Genomic DNA, 19249 nt, shown 5'->3' with positions numbered 1-19249 from the left:
CAATCTAGGCTAGCACACGAGTCGGAGTCACCTAGTGTGACCTGTACGACATGCTGGGTATAAATATGTATGCTCAAGTGCTACGATCACGTGAAGGCTATGCGATAATTCTCGGGTCACCTACGAGTCAGAACCACCTATTGTGGTCTGTACGACAGGCTGACACCAGACTTGGATCCAAGGTGAGTGTCCGGTACGGAAGATGAACAATCACGTGAAGGCTGGCCCTAGCCCCGGGCAGGAGCACTAATACCGGGGTGCAGCTGTGATGAGCTCTAAATAAATGTGTGCATACCAATGCAATACAACCCATTCAATCACATAATATTCATCTGAAGCTTACTTGAGTCTTTGCAGCATCACACAATACAATTCACAAGTATAACAATGCAATATTTAAAATGTAACTTATTTACGACATGGCAAGCAAATCATAGTTCTATATAAAAACGTTTCTAGAAACTATGTGTGTGTGTGTGTGTGTGTGTGTGTGTGTGTATAGAAAACAAATGCCCATTCACTGATAAGTAACAGGATCGTAGCCCTCTAGTTTTGCTTGTCCACGCTTGTTCTCGGGGTACATCTCATATATGCAATACAACTATTTTCACATTAATTAATTTGCACATATACGAAATCCAGGAATAACTCCTCATAGTTTGCTCAAATGTAAGGTTTGAATATACGAACGTGATCTACTTGATGATAAGAACCCACACAAATTTTTAGAAAGATTTTTAGATACCGGACGCGCCCTCACGAGCCGCCCACACGCAGGCACGTGCACGACACACTAACGGAAACCCTAGTGGCGTTAGGAATATTCCGTCAAAATAGACGGAATATTTTGTTACATGGTAATGGCGTTACCTAACGCCATTAGAATATTTCGTTAAAGTTAACGGAATATACCTTCTTCTTCTCCTGTCACCCGCCGATCTCCGCCGGCTACCGTCTACCCACGTCGGTGGAAAATTTCAAAGCTTTATATCTACTTCATTTCTTAACCAAAATCTATGAAGTTTATATGGATTTGAAGGTCTCGAAGAGTAGAACAAGCTCGTACCTATTAGAAGTCCAAAATCCAACGAAAAATGATCGAAAAATTCCTTGAAAAATCCGGCCAACATTGCAACTCTTCGAACTCACCTATTCCACCATCCCCTCCACTCTAAATCTACTCTGAAGTGCTAGGGAAGTTGCATAGAGACCATCCCGAGCCTCAAAACCTTGTAAATCGTCCGTGATATTGCCGGAGCAAACTAACTCCTCGTCGGAGCTTCTGGTTTCCGAGCTAAAACTCACCAAAAAGAAAAACTAAGGGTATGGTGGTGATCGTGTGGTCAAAAGAAGGATGGTGGTGGTTTCCAAAAGTTCGATCCGTGAGAGTTTGATGATGGTTGTGTATGTGGGGTGTCTCGGGTGTATGGAGGGAGAAGAGTCGAGAAGGAAAGTGAGAAGGAAAAGTGAGTGTGTGTTCTGATTGGCTAAGAGAGAGAGAGAGAGAGAGAGAGAGAGCTAATTTTAATTGGCCCAAAAGAAGAAAAACAAATTATCTGATTGGGCTAAAAGAAATAGGAGCCCATATAATTGGTGCACGATTTGCCCATTTACGCACCTAAATAATCGTAACTTTTTCGTAACGGCTTCAATTCGGTTCTAATTTGCTTCAACGCACTCGCGATGTTGAGTACGACTTAATTACAACATCGGAAATAATAATTAAAAACTGCATATACACGTCCATGTCACTTAGCCAACGAGGGCATATTCGTCACTTTACACGCTCGAGGAGAAAATTATATAATAAATTGAGACGGGTCGTCACACTATGAGTGACTCACACATTTGAAATGTTAAATATATGCGTAAATTGACAAAAGGAAAGTCAAATATTTGAAGTAAATGAATAATCTTAGATCATGCTAGAAGAAACCCTTCATAAACCAATTAAAGTAGCTGAATTCACATAATAAAATCGGTCTCTATAGAATTTACATTAAGAATAGAGAAAATAATATTTAATAAAAAATTGATTGAATTACATTATTGCTAGCCCATTGTGAGGCTAAGCACATTCCTCTCTCCCTTAGTGTAGATAATATATCGTTTGTTAATAAAAAAAAACAATCATTTGACAACTAATTTAATTACATTATTATCCGAGTGCGAAATACCTTTTTTATAACTGGCATTACACGCCTCTTAAGATGTTTTGAATATGTTTAAAAATAGAGAAATTGAATCACATTATTGTTAGCCTATTCTGAGGTACTAATTAAATACAAAAAAAAAAAAGAACAAACAAACAAACAAACAAGCCACAAAAAATTTAATTATTAAAAAAATACTGTTAAAATTATGAAAATGCCCCTACCTTATTTGATACATTATTTTGGAATGCTTTTGAAGTTTTTTGTCTTGGGGGCATCTTGGTCCAAATATTTTTGTTGAAGTTTAGTGACACCAAAATCACTTTTCACCTTTTCCATTAGCTTTATATATAGATTTTCAAATCTACTATTTTATCTTGTAACAAGAGTATTTTAAAGTACTCTATAGAGGGCGAGTTGAACTTAGGTGGCAGCGTAAGGGTGCGGGCACATAACTCTTGGCCAACTGATCTAACCCAAATTTGCAAATTTAGTACAGTGGTCAAATAATTAAAGTTTACTCGAAAATTCATCTCTTTCCAAAATAGTCAGCATGGTTCACTTACAATACAGTCTCGGTGTTTAAAGCCATTGAAAAGTAATCACTGCAAATAGTGTTTCTTTGACAACAACTTGGAACCATTTTGTAACTACAGACCGTGTCGGGGCGCCAAAACCCCCGATGAGGAAGCGAAAATGCCCGTCCGAAGGGTACAAAAAAATTTATACAAGCAACAAGGGCATTGTTAACAGCCCTAATGACGCCAAACAAATTGTTACAAAAGAAGAAAGATAACAGAGTTCCGCAACTGGCAACGAGACATCTTTGTAGGAGTACACAACTCACATGGCACCCGTACGAAGAGAAAGATGATCATAAAGATAAACCCAGGCTCCTCTGGTGTCCAAGATTATGCGAATTTATCTCCCATGAAGTATTCTGCTGTTGCTCCTCTGGAAGGATGAAGGGTAGAGAGATCTCATGGATCATCAAGTCCCCACAAAATGGGCATTCGCTGGCCACTGCATCATCCAATTGCGACCGCAGCTGCCAACATGAAATACTCGGTTTAGCTTACTGTACAGATCTTAATTTCATGAATCAATTAGGGATCAAATAAAAAACAATGTAATGAAGATACATTTGTAAAACTATCACCAGAAACTGTAAAGTTAAAGTTGAAATCGTATACTTGAAAATAGTAGATAATCAAAAGCAAATCTTATCAAAAATGGCTAAAAATCTAATAGACTCATTGGACAGCCATGAAACAGAAAACAAATCAAATAAGATAATGTAAATCAAAAGAAGAGAGGGCAAACTAAGATCAAATTGCAGACCTTATCTACGGGGGCCATGCTTGTTATGGTTTCCTCAGTAAGGCTACCATTTGAATCCTTCCTAGCTTCCCCATCAAGTAGAGTAAGCTGCTTCTGCAGATCCAATATATACTCTGCCTACAATACACATTAAAAAAATGGGGCAAGTTATAGAAAATTCCTGTTACTGAAATACATTTCATACCAAACGAAAACATTAATTCAACGGGCACAAGCATCATCTAGCACAAAGTATTTCTTACGCTTCAACTACTTGGGCGCACATTGTAAAGCTTTTGCAGAATACTATGTTATTACGAGCTGATAATGATAAAAGAGAAGAATACGGAAAACAATACTTCCAACTTACTTGAGCTTCATTTGTACTACGTGTGACGTGGGCAATGAGGCATTCGGCATGGAAGGCATGTCCACATGGAAACACATAGAATGGAGCCATTTGGCCTACGGATGCATAGCCTCTAGCCAACTGATACTCCCTACCCACAGTTAAAATCTTACGCCGACAAACCTGATAGAAGAACAAAAAGAAAAGCAAGTATTGGAAAAAGAAATGAAAGTATGAGCAAATCCAATTTAACTTACAACTATAACATCAACATGAGCAATACCCCGCATTCTTCATCACGATCAATCACAGCATATCTTTGAGCAAGTGCACTAATGTCATTTCTAATGTTATCGGCACCATGTGTCGCATCATTCATCTCTTGCTTCAGTTCTTCAATTTGATTGTTGTAATCCTCTAATGATGAGCAAATTGCCTCCTACATACATACAGATTCAGTTCAAAATCCAACGTGCTGAAAATTAATAGTTCCAACAGTATCACACAAGTAAATATTCTGAAAACCACTTCATAATGGAAATCTAATATATAAACAACCACTACAGCAATTGATGAAGAGGCAACCTAAAGGGGAAACAAATGAAGCTATATAATCATATTCACCGTAACCAGAACACAATAAAACATGTTTCCATGCATGCAAATAAATTCACAAATGTAAAGTGGCCAACAAAAACAAAAACGGAGAAAATCACTTCTGGCGGAAAAGAAGAAAGCTTGAAACTTCGCAAAAGACTTGAATCATTATAAACAGTACAAACCATGACAAAGCAGAAGGGTACGATAATTCTACCTTGAAGTCATCAATGAGGGCAAAGTCTGGAAAGAATGGTAATATATCCTCTATCTTTAAAAGGCCATCGGTTTCTTTAAGAAATGCTATTGCCTTCCGAATGTTCTCCCTTTTAGCTCCCTTTTCCTGTTCTATAACATGCTTCGCAACCATAAGCCAAAGCTTCTTTCTCAGGTCCTCATCATCTTCAACCTTGTCAGCCTCAGCCATAGCAAGCTCAGGATCAACCTTAAGGCACCAAAAGAACAAGTTATGAAACAATAAAATAAAAACCATTTCAACATACTGGAGCAAAAATAAAATTACAAAACCATAAAAGAATTATGTAACAATTAGATTTTTCCTGGGTTCCACTGGAGAAGAGAATATTAGGTGGAGGTGATTGTTTCTATTCCCATTGAGTTGGAGAAACAAGATACACAGAATTTATTACTACTACAACATTCAGATAACCTCAACCTCTATCCCAATGGCAGCATATGTTGTAAAGGTAGTTCTAACAAATATATAAACCAGAGAGGACCCTTGGTATCCAAAAACGAGAATATCATGTAAATTGAAATCCTTTTCCTACAAGTAAAACAATATATAGATTGGGGCAATAATAGTTGAATCACAAAAGCATAGCCTCAAACTATACCTGCAGGGCAAGAGCAACTGCTTCTTCATGCATGGACATCATACTATATATATGAACACAGGCACGCATTCGCTTTTCCTTGAGGCAAAGGCGTAAAGCATACTTGGGATCATAGAAGAACTCAGGGCCAATTTCCCGTCCTTTTCCGAACTTGAATTGAAGGAAACGCAAAAGTGCACTGTCGTCTTCCTGTAAATTATTGTGAAAGCAATGAAACGCATTCATATATAGATATGGCTATAAGGCAAAGAAATTCTCTTATATATATAATTTCATCTAAAATAAACCGAGGGGAAAGTAAGAGATATGGCTATAAGCCTACAATTCACTTTTAAACTCAGGATGTGGTTTTTCTGCAAATTTCAAGCTACAAAATATTTTTCCTTCTTTCAAGTTGTGGAAACAGCCTCCTTGCAAAGCAAGGGTAAGGTTGCGTACAATAGACGTTGCGAACCCCCCAACCCTTGCAAAGCGGGGAGCCTTGTAGGCACAAGTGAGTTAAGAAATGGGGACATCACAGTTTTTAAAAGATGTATATAATAATTAATAATGTATGTATGTATAGACACCTGTAAACCAAGATCATATTAAAATCATATCAAATTCTTCAAGAAATCAACCTGTTTGGCATATAGCGATAATAGCAAGTTGTGAACACCAGGATCCTCATTATGCAAACGATGAACACAGTATTCCAAATATTTGATGACTTCGTGTGTTTCATTTCTGCATGTGATATAAAATAAATAAGTAGCAGTAAGAAAGAAGAGTAAAGCTTCAAAGTTTAAATGCATCATTAACTAACACACAGGATATAGAAATCCCGAGTTCTATAGAAACTGTAAATTAAAACTACTATCAACGAAAACTTTGTGCCTGAATGAAATAGACGATGCTTCAGTGACCAAAGAATAAAATACACCATGGGAACCTAATATGTCATGCGAGAGGAGGGGTACATGTATACAAAGAAGTCATTGCAATACACTACTTCTCACAATGAATTCGAAATTTCAAGTTTTATGTCTAAAATCAACAAATAAAATATAGTGGATACATGCTTTTTTTGTGTTAAGGGAAATTGATTAGTATCTAAAAAGCCTTATCCAGATCTTCAATTCATAATTGCAATTTCTAGTCCAGTATATACATGAGATAATACCTTGCATGTGGTTCACTTGAATAACGCATCATTGCAGGAATGAGTTTTCTTGGATTGAGGTTGTTTGTAGTCATCCATGACTCCACAGCTTCATATGCATCAAGCATGATTAGGTCTGGTGCAAACTTGTACTGCAAGTGAAGAATTGCATAATTTGATAAAATAAAACACATACATACTAATAATATTATAATACATAAACACTTGAGAACATGTGGAACCTGTTCGGGAAAATTTTCAAATAGAACATAACCCATACCTGAAGATCTATAGGAACAGTAGGTTTTTGGAGCACCTCCAATGCTTTCTTTGCCTCTCCTTGCTAATGTGCATTCAGTCAATGTAAATCAAGCATGACTAGAAGGACATTTAAAAAAAAAAAAAAAAAAAAAAGAAACCATGGGAGTAGCAAAACAGGTGATAATGACAAGAATTTGAAACCAGATAAGAAATAAATCGGAAGCACAAAGCACCTGAATATAATGGTGGACTACAATTTCATACTGTTCCTTCAGACTAGCAAAAAAAACCAATTCTTCGACTCGGCCATAACTGCAGCATGTAGCCAGAGGATCCTTCGTTTTAGTATTCTTTCAACTGTAAAATAATCTAAAGAGAAAGACCCACCAAGTACCTAATGGCACAGATCTTTCACAATAATCTAATTGTAGATGATAATATTTAAAAATGACAGTTTCTTCTACTGATACATTTAAACAACATGATATTAGCATATGGGATTCCACAGCTGTATAAGAATTTGAAAAGAATGGTGCGAGATGAACAATTCAAAGCAAATTCAATGACAATTACCTTTCTAAAAGCCTCATGGTAGTTGCCTCATCCAAAACATCCTTGGAGTCACTAAGAAATGCACGAAACTCTTTAATGATCAAGTGGTATTCTGAAGTACGATTATCCACTGCAGTATCATCTTCCAATAGTAGACGATTTATCTACAATGAAAAACAACATATTAGTGATGGCTTTGTAAATTCAAGGAAAGGAAACTTTCAACGTCTACATTATTCTATTTTAAGAGTGCATAAACTGACAACGGAGTCAAAAGGAAGATGTTCTCAGATTTTGTCCTAAGTAGAATGCATCGTCATTAATTATCGTTCTTGCCCTTTGATATGCGTTAAGAAAAAAGAATGCAACATTTACAAGCTATCTAGTATAAAGCAGGAGAGGTAAGGAAAAAAAAGCTAGTTCTTTATCCAAGAGCTAAGTAAGACCTTATCCAAGTACAGTTCAGTTGCCCACGTCGAAATCATTGTTACTTGGCATTTGTCATCCACTGCAAGGCTATCAAGTTTCCGCAATAGAAAGGTTCTTAAAGCATCCTGCAAGCATGCCAAGTAAAATAAAAAATCCATAAAGAGTTTAATACCAAATAAAAAACACAGACAGTGCAAGGAACATTTTGCAAGTACCTGTTCATTTACAGTGATAAACTTCAAAGTGATCTCCTCGAATGACAATATGTAATTAATCTGCAAGAAAATCCCATAATTTAATAAATGAGCTGTAACAAGTTATAATAACTAGAAATAAATCAAAACAATCATAGAGAAGCGGCAGGAAAATCATTGTTATTATGCTTCTACCAAATTAAATCACTAATTCAGTTACTCTCAGCATCCATCAAATATGAGACTTGGATGATCAGAGTGTGATAGAATGGAAAGGGCAACCAATTTCAATTTAACGATATTAGTAATATAGCTGTTCACTGAAAAGATATTAATTGGTAATTTCTTAGATATTGCCTTACAATATGAGAAACATCAAGACAAAAACAATGTGTACCTTATAGTTTAATAGCTACCACACAATATCTCAGTAAGTGAAGCATATTCCTAAATGTCATCAATGTGACTGCACAATTAGAAGTACTGAGTCTACTGACACGTTCAACTCTAGTCTAAATATAACCAAAACCAAAAAATCGAGGCAATAAGATTAGAAAATAATCATATTATCATTAATAAACAACAAATGGCCTGCTGCACCTATAGGCAATATTGCAATAAATATATGGGAAAACAGATCAAGGAAATAGAGAATTCACTTTTGCATAGAATGATGATGCTCTAAGATAATCCTTGGCAGCAAATGCAGCTTCAGCCTGCAAATCAAATTACTTCGTTACTGACTACCCAGGTAAATACAAGACTGAGAAGAAAAATATACAACACAGCAATGCAATAATCTTCACAATTTTTTTAATTAAGTGCCATGGTGAGAATAAGTTACAATAAGTGACAATGAGTATAACCATCACTTAGATACGACCTGCACCAAATATACTTGGTCCCTCTGAAGAGGGTCACGGCAATTTGCCAAAGCAGCAGCGTACTCCTTCATGTCCATGTAAACTTTCCACATGTCTCGGCCTTCATCATTAACAGACACCTACATTATGTTCTCAAATTCAGCAGTATGGAAAAAATTACTGTCTGATGCAAAATGAACAAAATTCAGAAAATATTTAGGCAATAGAAGACGCAAACCTGAAATACAGAGTTTTGATCATATGCATAGAACAACCCAGCAGTGGCGTCACTACACAATCCAGTGACACCCCTTGAAACTGCTTCAGGTGTTTGCTCAAACTGAAGTTCCTCAATAGTTTGCTCACTTATTCTATTTACAACCTAAAAACAATTACACTCATAATGGAAGCTAAAAAGGGGGCAGGTGCAGCATTCAGCAGTATTCTGTGAATAATAAAAGAATAACATATCTAATGCTTTTAACCTAATGCTTAGCACCAGCAGCAGTTCATAACATGATACTCAACAGGGACAGAGAGATAACAGCACTGAGAAGAAAAAAGTTATTCAGAGAATTAATATGTGAATACCTTAACCCGATTCCCGATAAGAAGCAAGAAATGAAATTCTGAAACTGCCATAGAACTGGGTTTCACTGCTTCAGAACCCTCACTCAAAGTTGAATAGTTCAAAAGAGCCTTGTTCTCCACAAAATTTTCATCTCCATCAGGAGAACTGCAAAAGAGATAAATTAGGAGAAGGTTACATGCTAACAATCATTAAATATTAAATATATCAAGGAATGCTATTAACAAGTTTCACAATGTCAATCATAAAACTACTCAGTAGAAGACAGAATGATCAGAATCTAGACAGACAAAGCCATCAGAAAAGAAGGAAGAACAGAAGAATGTTATCTTTTACCTATGTTGTGCTCCAAAATTTAAACCACCATGATATATACCAGCACCAGAAAGCCATGCAAAATGTATTGCTCTTCTTTGCTTGATATAGAAATGCAGTTCACTGAAATATGACAAGGTGAAACCAGAAAGCTCAACAAGAATGAGAGGAAACAGTACAACAATTTTGCAAATCAAAGGTAACCGTTTATTTAATACAAGGAACAATGATTCCAAAAAAAGGGAAAAAAATAGGAAATATTTTTATCCCATTTTGAAAATAATTTTAGTAGTGTCAACATAAACACTTGCCTGTTGGGAATTTCACCAGGAAGTTCCATGAAATGCACCGTTTGTTCCGAGTAACTAGCAAAAACAGTCTAGAAACGCAGAATATTCAGGTTATGAGAATTGTAACAACAACAAATACATTGTCACTGGAAGTGACAAATTCACTAGGCATGGAAGAAAACTTACTTCCAGTGATCCAATACCAGTAAAAGAATAGAGTCTTGTAGGAGTTACAGCCATTACATAGTATCTAGTCCCACTGAGAATGGTTGCCGTTTCCATCTGCACACAAAGAATGAGATCAAGATCATGATGCGTAGAGGCAAATTGGTATAACTGTCAGAGTCAATTTCCTATTAGAGAAGGTGATCAAAGATAACCTGCAAGCTCATGAAAGCCTCTGGAAGTTCCAATAATTCAAACAAAAACTTTACGTATTTCTCCTTCTTATCCTTCTCGTCGACTGCCATTTCATGAAGTTGGCCGTTGTCTGTACCAAGAATGACTTCCTTTGTTGAAGCTGAGATTTTTACGAACAAAATCACACACAATAGCTCAAATGAGTCAATATGCACAAACTTCCATTCAAATGCAATGGGGGAAAATAGTCAATGGACTGACCAATTACCTTCTGTAATCTGTTGTCTGTTCCAGGCAACAGCATTCACGACAAGACCTTTTAGCTTGGTTAAAAGACGGGGCTTGGTCCATTTTGCATGAGTATAGAACGTATCAGCACCCCCACTCCCAACAACAGTGGCAATGCAGTGGCTCCCTCCAGGATCAACAAAAACTCTATGGATGGATTGCTCGCCAGAACGACCCACCGAAAGATCAACATCTATAGCTCAAATAAACAACAACCATCAAGCATTGCTTGATCATACCATACACAAACTAGAAAGCAAACGAATCAAGTCAACCGAATTCAACAACGGGTTTCTTAGTAACCAAAGCAAATCATTGTTCTAATCAATCTCAATCAATCAAGTAAATTGCTCCTAATCATATCCTATCTAAGCTAATTACGCTAAACACTATCACTAAGCATATAAGCTCGGATCAAAATCCGAAATTTGACAGGAATTCAAAACTTATTCTGCAAAAGAATCACTAATTCGAGACGAAAGTTCCAGAATTTCATGTCAATTACAAAAGATTGAATTCCAAATTCTCATCAAATGGCAAATTTGTGAATTGGTAAAGAATTGAAAGTGCCAAACGAAAGGATTGGTTAAGAGTAACGTACCAAACGAATCGCCGACGCCGAAATCGTGTCGAATGATCCAACCTTTACTGGTTCCGAGCAAAATGACGTCGTTTCCGGCAGCCATACAGGTGATATTTCCGCGCCCCTTGGCCGCATATCGTTCCAGAAGATCCACCGTGAACACCTGCCTCCCTGAATCCATCTTCGAATCTAATTCCGGGATAATTTAGTCCGAAATCTTTATCCAGGCGTACAAACAGCCCCCCTAACGGCTCACTGGAAGAAGAAGCTGACGTTAGCACGAGTTTTGGAGTTGCAGAGGGACTAGTGCCGCTGATCGGAACGGTCTAGCGTCTACCTGGATCCTCTGCCTTACTGGCCTAGTACCGGATTGTACAATGCTTTTAATCTGGACCGTCCATTACAATCCACGATGCATATTATGCCACGTCCATATTTTTTTTATTTTTATTATACAAAATTTACATTAGGGAGTTTTAACGAAAAGCTGACCGTACTGTTCACTTTAACGAAAAACCACATTTTTACACTAAAGAGTGGAAAAATAAATTATATTAAGGGGTAGAAAAATAAATTAGTATCAAATGAATCGTCCACTGAACTTGAGACCACCAGATCAAAGTATAATGATTTCTATAGTGTTTTTATTATTAAGGGAAATGGGAAGTGTTCAAATTATTACAATAAATTATTTAGGAGTGAGGGGAGTTTCGAATACAAAATGAGTTTCAAAAGGCAACATAGAAATTAAAAATCTTGTTGAATTCATGATTCTAAAAGATGTTAAACGCTAGTCGGAACCTAGGCAGACTAGGTGAATTTAAGTAAATTTATTATATATTGTATAAATAAGTGTCTGTTTATATTTAAAAAATACATAATCATTTTGGGATATATAAATTGAAGAACATAATGACATATATTATAAAATATTAGAACATATTAAACAATTAGAATAAAAATATAATTAGTTTTCATTGCAAGTATTCGACAAGTCTCTTATAATTTAGGATAAAAAAATAAATGCAAAATTAAAGTTATTTATTTCCGCCTAGACGGGAATGTTTATACATTTTAATTTGTATTACGTATCGAACCTGAAATATTAAACCAACTATTAGTTTGATACCTTCATTATCTATATTGATCGAAGCACATTCGGAAAACAGTCATTCGTCATGCAAACCGGTTGCGATTTTGACATGAGCAGATGCCGGTGGGAATCCCTCTATCAAACCAATTTTATCTGGATTTGTCTGGGGAAATTCAGTGTCGGTACAAAGAATCATTTCTTGCTAGCTTCCTCCATGTTGAAGTAAAAACCTTACGACGCTAATCACACTGTCAGGGATCATAAGATTCAAAGGATAATTGGCTGCAACGATCTTCGCCATCTTTAGATGACTCAGGGAGGGAACTCAAAACCTGAGCTTGACTCTCCCAGTATTTTTCTTCAGTGCAATCAGCATTGTCCAACAAACTGTTGTTCCATACCTGCAACAAAATTATAAAATATATCGTTATTACTTATGGAAATTGTTATTAGCACTTCAAAAATCTCATTCTACACTCCAAACTTTCTATATTAGGAAAGAAAAATACACTTGTGAGGAGTGTAGAATGAGATTTTTGAAGTGCCAATAACACTTCCCTTACTTATTAGTTACATATTCAAACTCTATAACGGACACGAGTAGTGATTTCAATCAGAAGAAAAATCAAGCTTTTCCCTAAAACGCATTTGTCTTTAAAACTTGCTGATATACAGTATACCTAACTAGGCAACAACTTACATCATTGCGGTCGCAGCTATGGGATAAATTGATTTTGGGAGTGTGGAGTATGGGAGAGCTCTTGAACAGGCAGGTTAGACCTGGGATCTTGCGTTTGCCGAAGCCCTTGGTATAAATTTCCAACGTCCGGAGTTTCACAAATGAATTTGCCTTTGGTAGACCACCTTCAAAATATACTTTGGATAAAACCTGTAAATGGTTAAATTAGCCATGTATTAATTAAAAGTCTCTAAAGTTCCAGAGTAGTAGACAAAAAAAACAGATGAGCAAATGAACCTAGAGAGTGTCGATGCTGAGGACAAGTTGTTGAACATGGAATAATCCAGATAATAGATTGACTGCGCCACAAGTCATCGCCTTGCTAATATTATTATCCCGAACAAAAAATCAATGTCAGATGTTCTAAGGGTAGTTGAGATTGGGGTCAGATATTTCACAATTGTAAGGTGATTAAGATTCTAACGAAACGTCTGCAGATTTGGAGCAAAAATGTCGACGAAACTTTGAGTTGCATGGACAAAACAGCTCTCGACGACCAAATTCTTCAGTCTCATTCCACATGTGTGCAGCCTAAATAAACCTGTTCCGAAAATATGTACTTCTTCGAGGAGCGGACAACTTATTTTGAGATCACCTATTCCTCTACATTTACATATGATCAAATTCAATTTCTCAAGCGAAGGGAGCGCTGAATCAGAAAATAAATCCATAACCAAAACATTACTATCCGAGAATTCCACAGAACCTAGGAACAAGGTGTATAGTAAACGGAGACCACTAGTAGTAATAGCCCTCCTAACACGGAGAAACGAAAAACTGCTAGTGGCTAACACTGTGAGACTCCTCAATGAATCACACTCATATACACGGAGCCAAATTAAACATGCCATTTACGAGCTTCAGATAGAGTACAAGTTCTTCAACCTTATTATCCTGCACCACCAAGCAGATAGAATCATGTAAAAATTTTAAACTTGCGCCTCCAGAATCTTTTATCGCAATGCGAAAGATTTTTATGTTAAAAGAGTTTTCTTGATGTCGAGTCAAAGCATTGGTTATGAACTGCATCCGTTTAATATCATCGACGTCAGATGGAAACCCCTTGTAGAAGTCGAGGATGGGAACAGAAGTCCATAAATATTCCCATCTTCTAGATAAAACACTGGTTCGTTCTATGGATTTGACGGGTAACAAAGAGAGTATGCGATACAAAACATCATTTGGAAGATCACTGATTATGTCAATACTGCACTTTTGCTCATCGTGTGCTTCCTTTTCTTCCTCTATAAAAGCTCTAGTGATTTCCATGGATTAATGAGTTAATTACCTGCTAAAAAGATCAAAAGAATAAACGCCCCTCAAGTCAGTGCTGATGATGATCAGGGCCTAAAAAAAACTTACTTATACGAAACCCTAACCAATTTGTTTGAGCTAATTTTATTGAAGAACGTCCAAGGATGTTTTCAGCCAAAACAAACAAACTTGCTATATATGACATGCCCCGATCCTGCTGTTCAGAGGACACCAGGATAGCCACGTGCTGGCCGACTCCCAAAGGGTGAAGCAAGCCATCATATCGTGCTTATACTAAGAACATGTAAGCATGCTTGCAAATTTGCGCTGAATATAATAATCATATTAAAGTACATATCTTTAAGAATTAAAGTGTGAGAATGATGAACATGTGTAGAGCATACTACTACTCAAGATTACAAGCGGAGGGAATAATATTTAAAGGTGGGGTTGCAAAGAAGAGGTACTGCAAGGAGGGGAGGACCTTGAGCTACCAATATGGGAATGCCTCCACGCCAAGGTCGTACGCCTCGTTTCTATGTCTTGAAGGGGGCAAAAACAAAGGTTAGTGGACCAGAGTTTATAACATAATAAGTAAAACCACTTTTCTTTTTAACGTACTAACCCCCTGTTTTGGAAAACTCGTATAGTATATAGCTTGTAGTAAGTTTTTCTGAAAAATTCTAGTATGCCATAAAACATTCATATATTAGCAATATCATATTCATGAAAAGACTCGTGGCCAAAGATGAAGCTATACGACATTGAGTTGCGCCATTGAAAAAAACATGGCGGGCCCCATCACCCGAAGGTGAAATTGTACAATACTGGGTTATGCCAGTGCAGAAAACATATCACTCCAACACTAGCATTGGCTAGTGAAGTTGTCTGACACTAATTTCATTATTGAAGCTAGAAGTATATCATAAAGTACCTTGATACATGTAAAACAAGGTCATATGGGCCATAGACATGTACATACTCGTGTTATGTGTATATGTGTATGATTACCTAAATAAGTAAGTACAAAAAACATAAACATAGTCCTTTCATATCATAGCATAAAAGCTTAATAGCTCTAAACATTATCATAACAACATGGGAGCTTTCTAGCCCAAAACATCATCATAGATCATAATCGTTTTGTAAAACGTGAAATTATTAAATTATGTTTTTCATGTATGCATCTCTAGTACTATAACAACAACAAAATCGTATCCTACTAAGTGTGGTCGGTTGTATGAATTCTAGAACACTATTGCCCTCAACTTTGCGCCAAGTCTTCTATTAGCTCCATGTACTCTATTTCTGTTCTTAAAGTCTCTTTCTAAATCTTCCTTTACCCTTTTTTCCTAAGCCTCTATCTCATAATCTCATTTTCTAACTGGAGCATCTATAAGTTTTCAATTCACATGTCAAATCACCTTAATCGATTTTTTCTCATCTTTACTTTAATTGCAGTAACTCCTACTTTACCTCTGATATCCTCGTCCTTAATCACGTCATTTCTCATGTGCACACATCTCCAACAAAGCATTCTCGTCTTAGCTACACTCATTTTTTGCACGTGTTAATACTTGACCACCCAACATTCCGTGTCATAAAGCATTGATGACCTTATTGTCGTCCTATAAAGTTTTCCCTGGAGTTTTATTGGCATATGACAGTCACACAACACACATGATGCCCTCTTCCACTTCATCCATCCAAATTGTATTTTATGGTTGAGATCTCCAACCAATTTTTTGTTCTTTTGCAAGATAAATTGAAGATAACGATAATGTTCACTCTTTGGTACTTCGTGATCTCTAATCTTCACTCCTATCTCATTTGGACCCACACATATCTAGTAATATATAAAATCATGCATTTGGAAAAAGTGTCCACTTACATATACTCCATCCACAAAAAGCAACTCAACATAGAAAGAACAATGTCACCGATAACAATCGCACCTAAGCATATAAAATTACTTATTAGCAGAACTATGTTGAAACAATTGATTTGGAAGAAATGGAGTGCGAATTCAGAATTAGCGTGTTGAGATACCCTAAAAGGGTCTCGAAGCCGCTTTCGTAAAAAAATCAACAAACGTTGGATGGTCAATGTCGATCTGAGCCCGGTATGGTCTGATCCGATCAGATTTGACCCAATTTGAAGCAGTCAAGCCAGACTGCGCCGATCAGAGCCTAAATGCAAAATACTCACAAAATTCTAGAGATTTTCACTAGAATTTTTGCGTTAACTGCGTCATCGTGCATGCTCCAACGTCTAGTTTGATGACTGTGTTATGCTTTAACCTCTAGGTGAGTCCAATGGTGGTGGCCTTGAGCCTCGGTTGCCTGTCGTTGGCCAGCAAAGCTGGCATGAGTCACTAAAACTTGCCAAAAATAGGGTTTCACCGGTTTTTCTGCACATTTTTCAAATTGTCATAACTTTCTCATTTCTCAACCAAATTGAGTGATTCAAGAATGAAAATCCTACCTCAGAACACGCACGTGTTTTGGCTAGAAAGTTCGAGGCAAGCATGGGTGTTCTAGGCTCGTGAGGACGACACAAAGATGGTGGTGTCCTTGATTTAGGAGGTGGTGGGCGAGAAAGTTGTGCATCATGTGTGCATAGTGACAGCGGAAGAGTGTGTGTGATGGATGATAGAGGGAGAAAAAGGAATGAGGAAGAAAATATAGAAAAAAGAAGGGTGGTGCTATTTACACACCTATTACTTTCATACATTTTTTTTTAATTTATATCATTTGATCTGACGATCTAAAAAAAAAAAAAGTGTAGGAAGCAAAAAGAGTTGTGGATAACACATCTCAAAGAAAAGGTAATGTAACAACCTGTCCTTAATTTTATGGAATTCGAAGCGTTAAAGGTATTTCGGTAATATTACATTCGCGGGATATTTTCCCATTTCGTCTCTTTTGGCTTTGTGTTGTGAGCCAATAGGGCCCACACTTGTCCCCTTGTCCCCCGGATTCCTTTTTCCCTCTCTTCACTCTCTCTTCCATGGCTCTCTCTCATCTTCACTTTTTCTCTCTTTTCCCTTCTTTCTTTTTTTCTCATTTCTCTACACTCTCTTTTTCTCTTTGAGACACACACACACACACACACATACTCACATATAACAACAACAAGGAAAATTCCATCATCACCATCTTTGTGCCCCTGCAAGACCCTCAGACCAGGAACGACGAAAAAACCCTCAAAAATATCTCCATCGCGCTATACTGTGCAACCACTGTGCACAAAATTTCCCTGCGAGTTCCTACCATATCTAGGAAGGTAAGCCTTAAGCTTAGTCCAGAACTTAGTTGATCATGTCTAGGGATATGATTAGAAGGTTTTTGATAAGTTTTGGTGGCTTTTAGACCATAAATGCCTCAAGGAAAGACTTCCCCAGTTTTTCAGCAAAAATTGCAACTTTTGCTGGCGTTTTCCAACCAACTCCGGCCACCATTCGGTCTAAATTGGTATGGATGTGTTCTACTCATTTTAAGCTTCATTTCCATATAAAGATCGTCGATTTTGGTTAAGAATTGAAGAAATTATGAACATTTAAAGTTTACCCCAGTTTCTGGCGACCTTCGCGGCTTTCGAGCCATTTTTCAACTAAATCATAGCGAGTCAGCCACTGAGAAAGGTACCAATCTTTTCGTCCCTTTTTGAGGTATGATTTTGCGCTTTTGAATCATTCAATTTCGTTAAGTATTGACGAAGTTATGGACGTTTAAAGTTTTTCCAGTTTTCGGCGAAGAACCCTGTTTTCATGTGGACTTGTCGCCTTTCAGGCTATTTTCCAGTCATCTCTAGCCACCATTGAGCTTTAAATAGGTATAATCTTGTTCTACACTTTCCTATCATCGTTTTGATATATTATGGGTCGAATTTGGTTAAGAAACGATGAAGTTACGAAGCTTCGAAATTTGCCCAAATTTTCGACCAAAAATTCCAAATTCCGGTGTGAGTTTCGGCAGCTTGGGTTAGCTCGACTCAGCTTTGGCGGCTTGGCTCAGGTGAGTCAGCCGTTGACTTCTCGATCAGTGTTGACAATTGACCAGTTGGCCGTCAATGTTGACTTTTGTTGACTTTTTTTTTGGGCTTCGACCATGACCCCTCCTAGACTAATTTCAACGCCCTGATTCCAAATTCGGGCTCCATTTTCCCAAATTCAATTGTTTTAGTAAGGTTTTAGTTTTTACTAATTGGTCATTTTATGTGCTTAGGTGATTCGTTAAGGACAACCCCGTCCTCCTTAGTTTGCATGACTCTTCGGCGACGGATTATCTGTGAGTGGACCCCTTCTCAAATTGCATGTTTTTATCAAAATATTAGGATTGCATTCATGAAAAGCATGATTTCCTGATTTTATGCTTCATGAGATATATTTATGATTTATCGAACTTACGTTTTATGAAATGTTTATGATTATTGAATTTACGTTTAGAAAGATTTGCGAACCATGACTTTTTATACTTTACGAAATATGATGGATTTACGAATATGATTTATGATATGATGCTTGAACTTTTGAGCTCCGATGATTTGATACAAGAGATATAATTTATGCTTCCGGTACTTATTTAGTGGGTAATCATACAACACATACACACAACACGAGTATGTATATGTCTATGGCCATAGGACACAGTTTGATGAGTAGTGAGATATTTTATGACATACTCCCAGCTTCACTGGCGAAACTAGTGTCGGACAGCTTCACTAGCCATGGCTAGTGTCGGTGTGTTATGCACTTTTTCTTCTTTGACGTAATCCAGAGTCGTATAGCTTCATCTTCAAGTGATGGGACCTACCATGTTTCTTCACTGTCGTAACCCAGTGTTGTACAGCTTCATCCTCGGATGATGGAATGAATTCGGGCGACTATGATACCCCTAGTTAAGTACACTGTTTTATGATTTACGAATGTTTTATGGATTTTCCTTTGAGCAACTATATTACCATTACTGAGCACTGGTTTATACGTACATGTTTTACGAACGTTTTCATGGCATGCTAGGG

At 37.1% G+C, this 19249-nt stretch overlaps 2 protein-coding genes across 2 annotated transcripts; both read right to left on the bottom strand.

Annotated features, from left to right (window-relative positions):
- Window positions 1-2669: 2669 nt before the first annotated feature.
- LOC137707556 (zinc ion binding protein) lies at window positions 2670-11531 on the bottom strand. The gene is made up of 23 exons (XM_068446448.2): window positions 11160-11531; window positions 10539-10751; window positions 10291-10430; window positions 10097-10192; window positions 9932-9999; window positions 9642-9743; window positions 9308-9452; window positions 8955-9098; window positions 8737-8856; window positions 8513-8569; window positions 7875-7934; window positions 7677-7784; window positions 7252-7394; window positions 6912-6990; window positions 6698-6760; window positions 6439-6569; window positions 5897-6002; window positions 5277-5465; window positions 4637-4864; window positions 4106-4261; window positions 3844-4005; window positions 3495-3611; window positions 2670-3201 (listed from the first exon to the last, which is right to left on the bottom strand). The coding sequence occupies exons 1-23, from the start codon at window positions 11320-11322 to the stop codon at window positions 3028-3030; spliced, it is 2964 nt and encodes a 987-aa protein (XP_068302549.2). The 5' UTR covers window positions 11323-11531; the 3' UTR covers window positions 2670-3027.
- Window positions 11532-12485: 954 nt separating this feature from the next.
- On the bottom strand, window positions 12486-14242 carry LOC137709197 (F-box protein At3g59150-like). Its single transcript, XM_088689453.1, has 3 exons — window positions 13801-14242; window positions 12935-13098; window positions 12486-12635 (listed from the first exon to the last, which is right to left on the bottom strand). Exons 1-3 carry the CDS (start codon window positions 14240-14242, stop codon window positions 12486-12488), a joined length of 756 nt encoding a protein of 251 aa, XP_088545579.1.
- Window positions 14243-19249: the final 5007 nt, after the last annotated feature.

Source organism: Pyrus communis, chromosome 17 (genome assembly GCF_041283825.1).
Source record: "Pyrus communis isolate YQ-2024b chromosome 17, ASM4128382v1, whole genome shotgun sequence".
NCBI classification, from domain to species: domain Eukaryota; kingdom Viridiplantae; phylum Streptophyta; class Magnoliopsida; order Rosales; family Rosaceae; genus Pyrus; species Pyrus communis.
Note: the sequence above shows the minus strand (reverse complement) of the source record. Positions and strands in the feature narration are given on the sequence as shown.

What these genes read in the sequence shown, in the direction of transcription:
- LOC137707556 (XM_068446448.2), bottom strand. Translation starts at nt 11,322, where the DNA reads ATGGATTCAGGGAGGCAGGTGTTCACGGTGGATCTTCTGGAACGATAT. An exon ending in TTATCGGGAATCGGGTTAAG is followed by an intron (nt 9,099 to 9,307) that starts GTATTCACATAT and finishes AATTGTTTTTAG; the next exon opens with GTTGTAAATAGAATAAGTGA. An exon ending in ACCATGAGGCTTTTAGAAAG is followed by an intron (nt 6,991 to 7,251) that starts GTAATTGTCATT and finishes TACATGCTGCAG; the next exon opens with TTATGGCCGAGTCGAAGAAT.
- LOC137709197 (XM_088689453.1), bottom strand. Translation starts at nt 14,242, where the DNA reads ATGGAAATCACTAGAGCTTTTATAGAGGAAGAAAAGGAAGCACACGAT. An exon ending in CATGTTTAATTTGGCTCCGT is followed by an intron (nt 13,099 to 13,800) that starts GTATATGAGTGT and finishes TATATTTTGAAG; the next exon opens with GTGGTCTACCAAAGGCAAAT. An exon ending in ATAGCTGCGACCGCAATGAT is followed by an intron (nt 12,636 to 12,934) that starts GTAAGTTGTTGC and finishes ATTTTGTTGCAG; the next exon opens with GTATGGAACAACAGTTTGTT.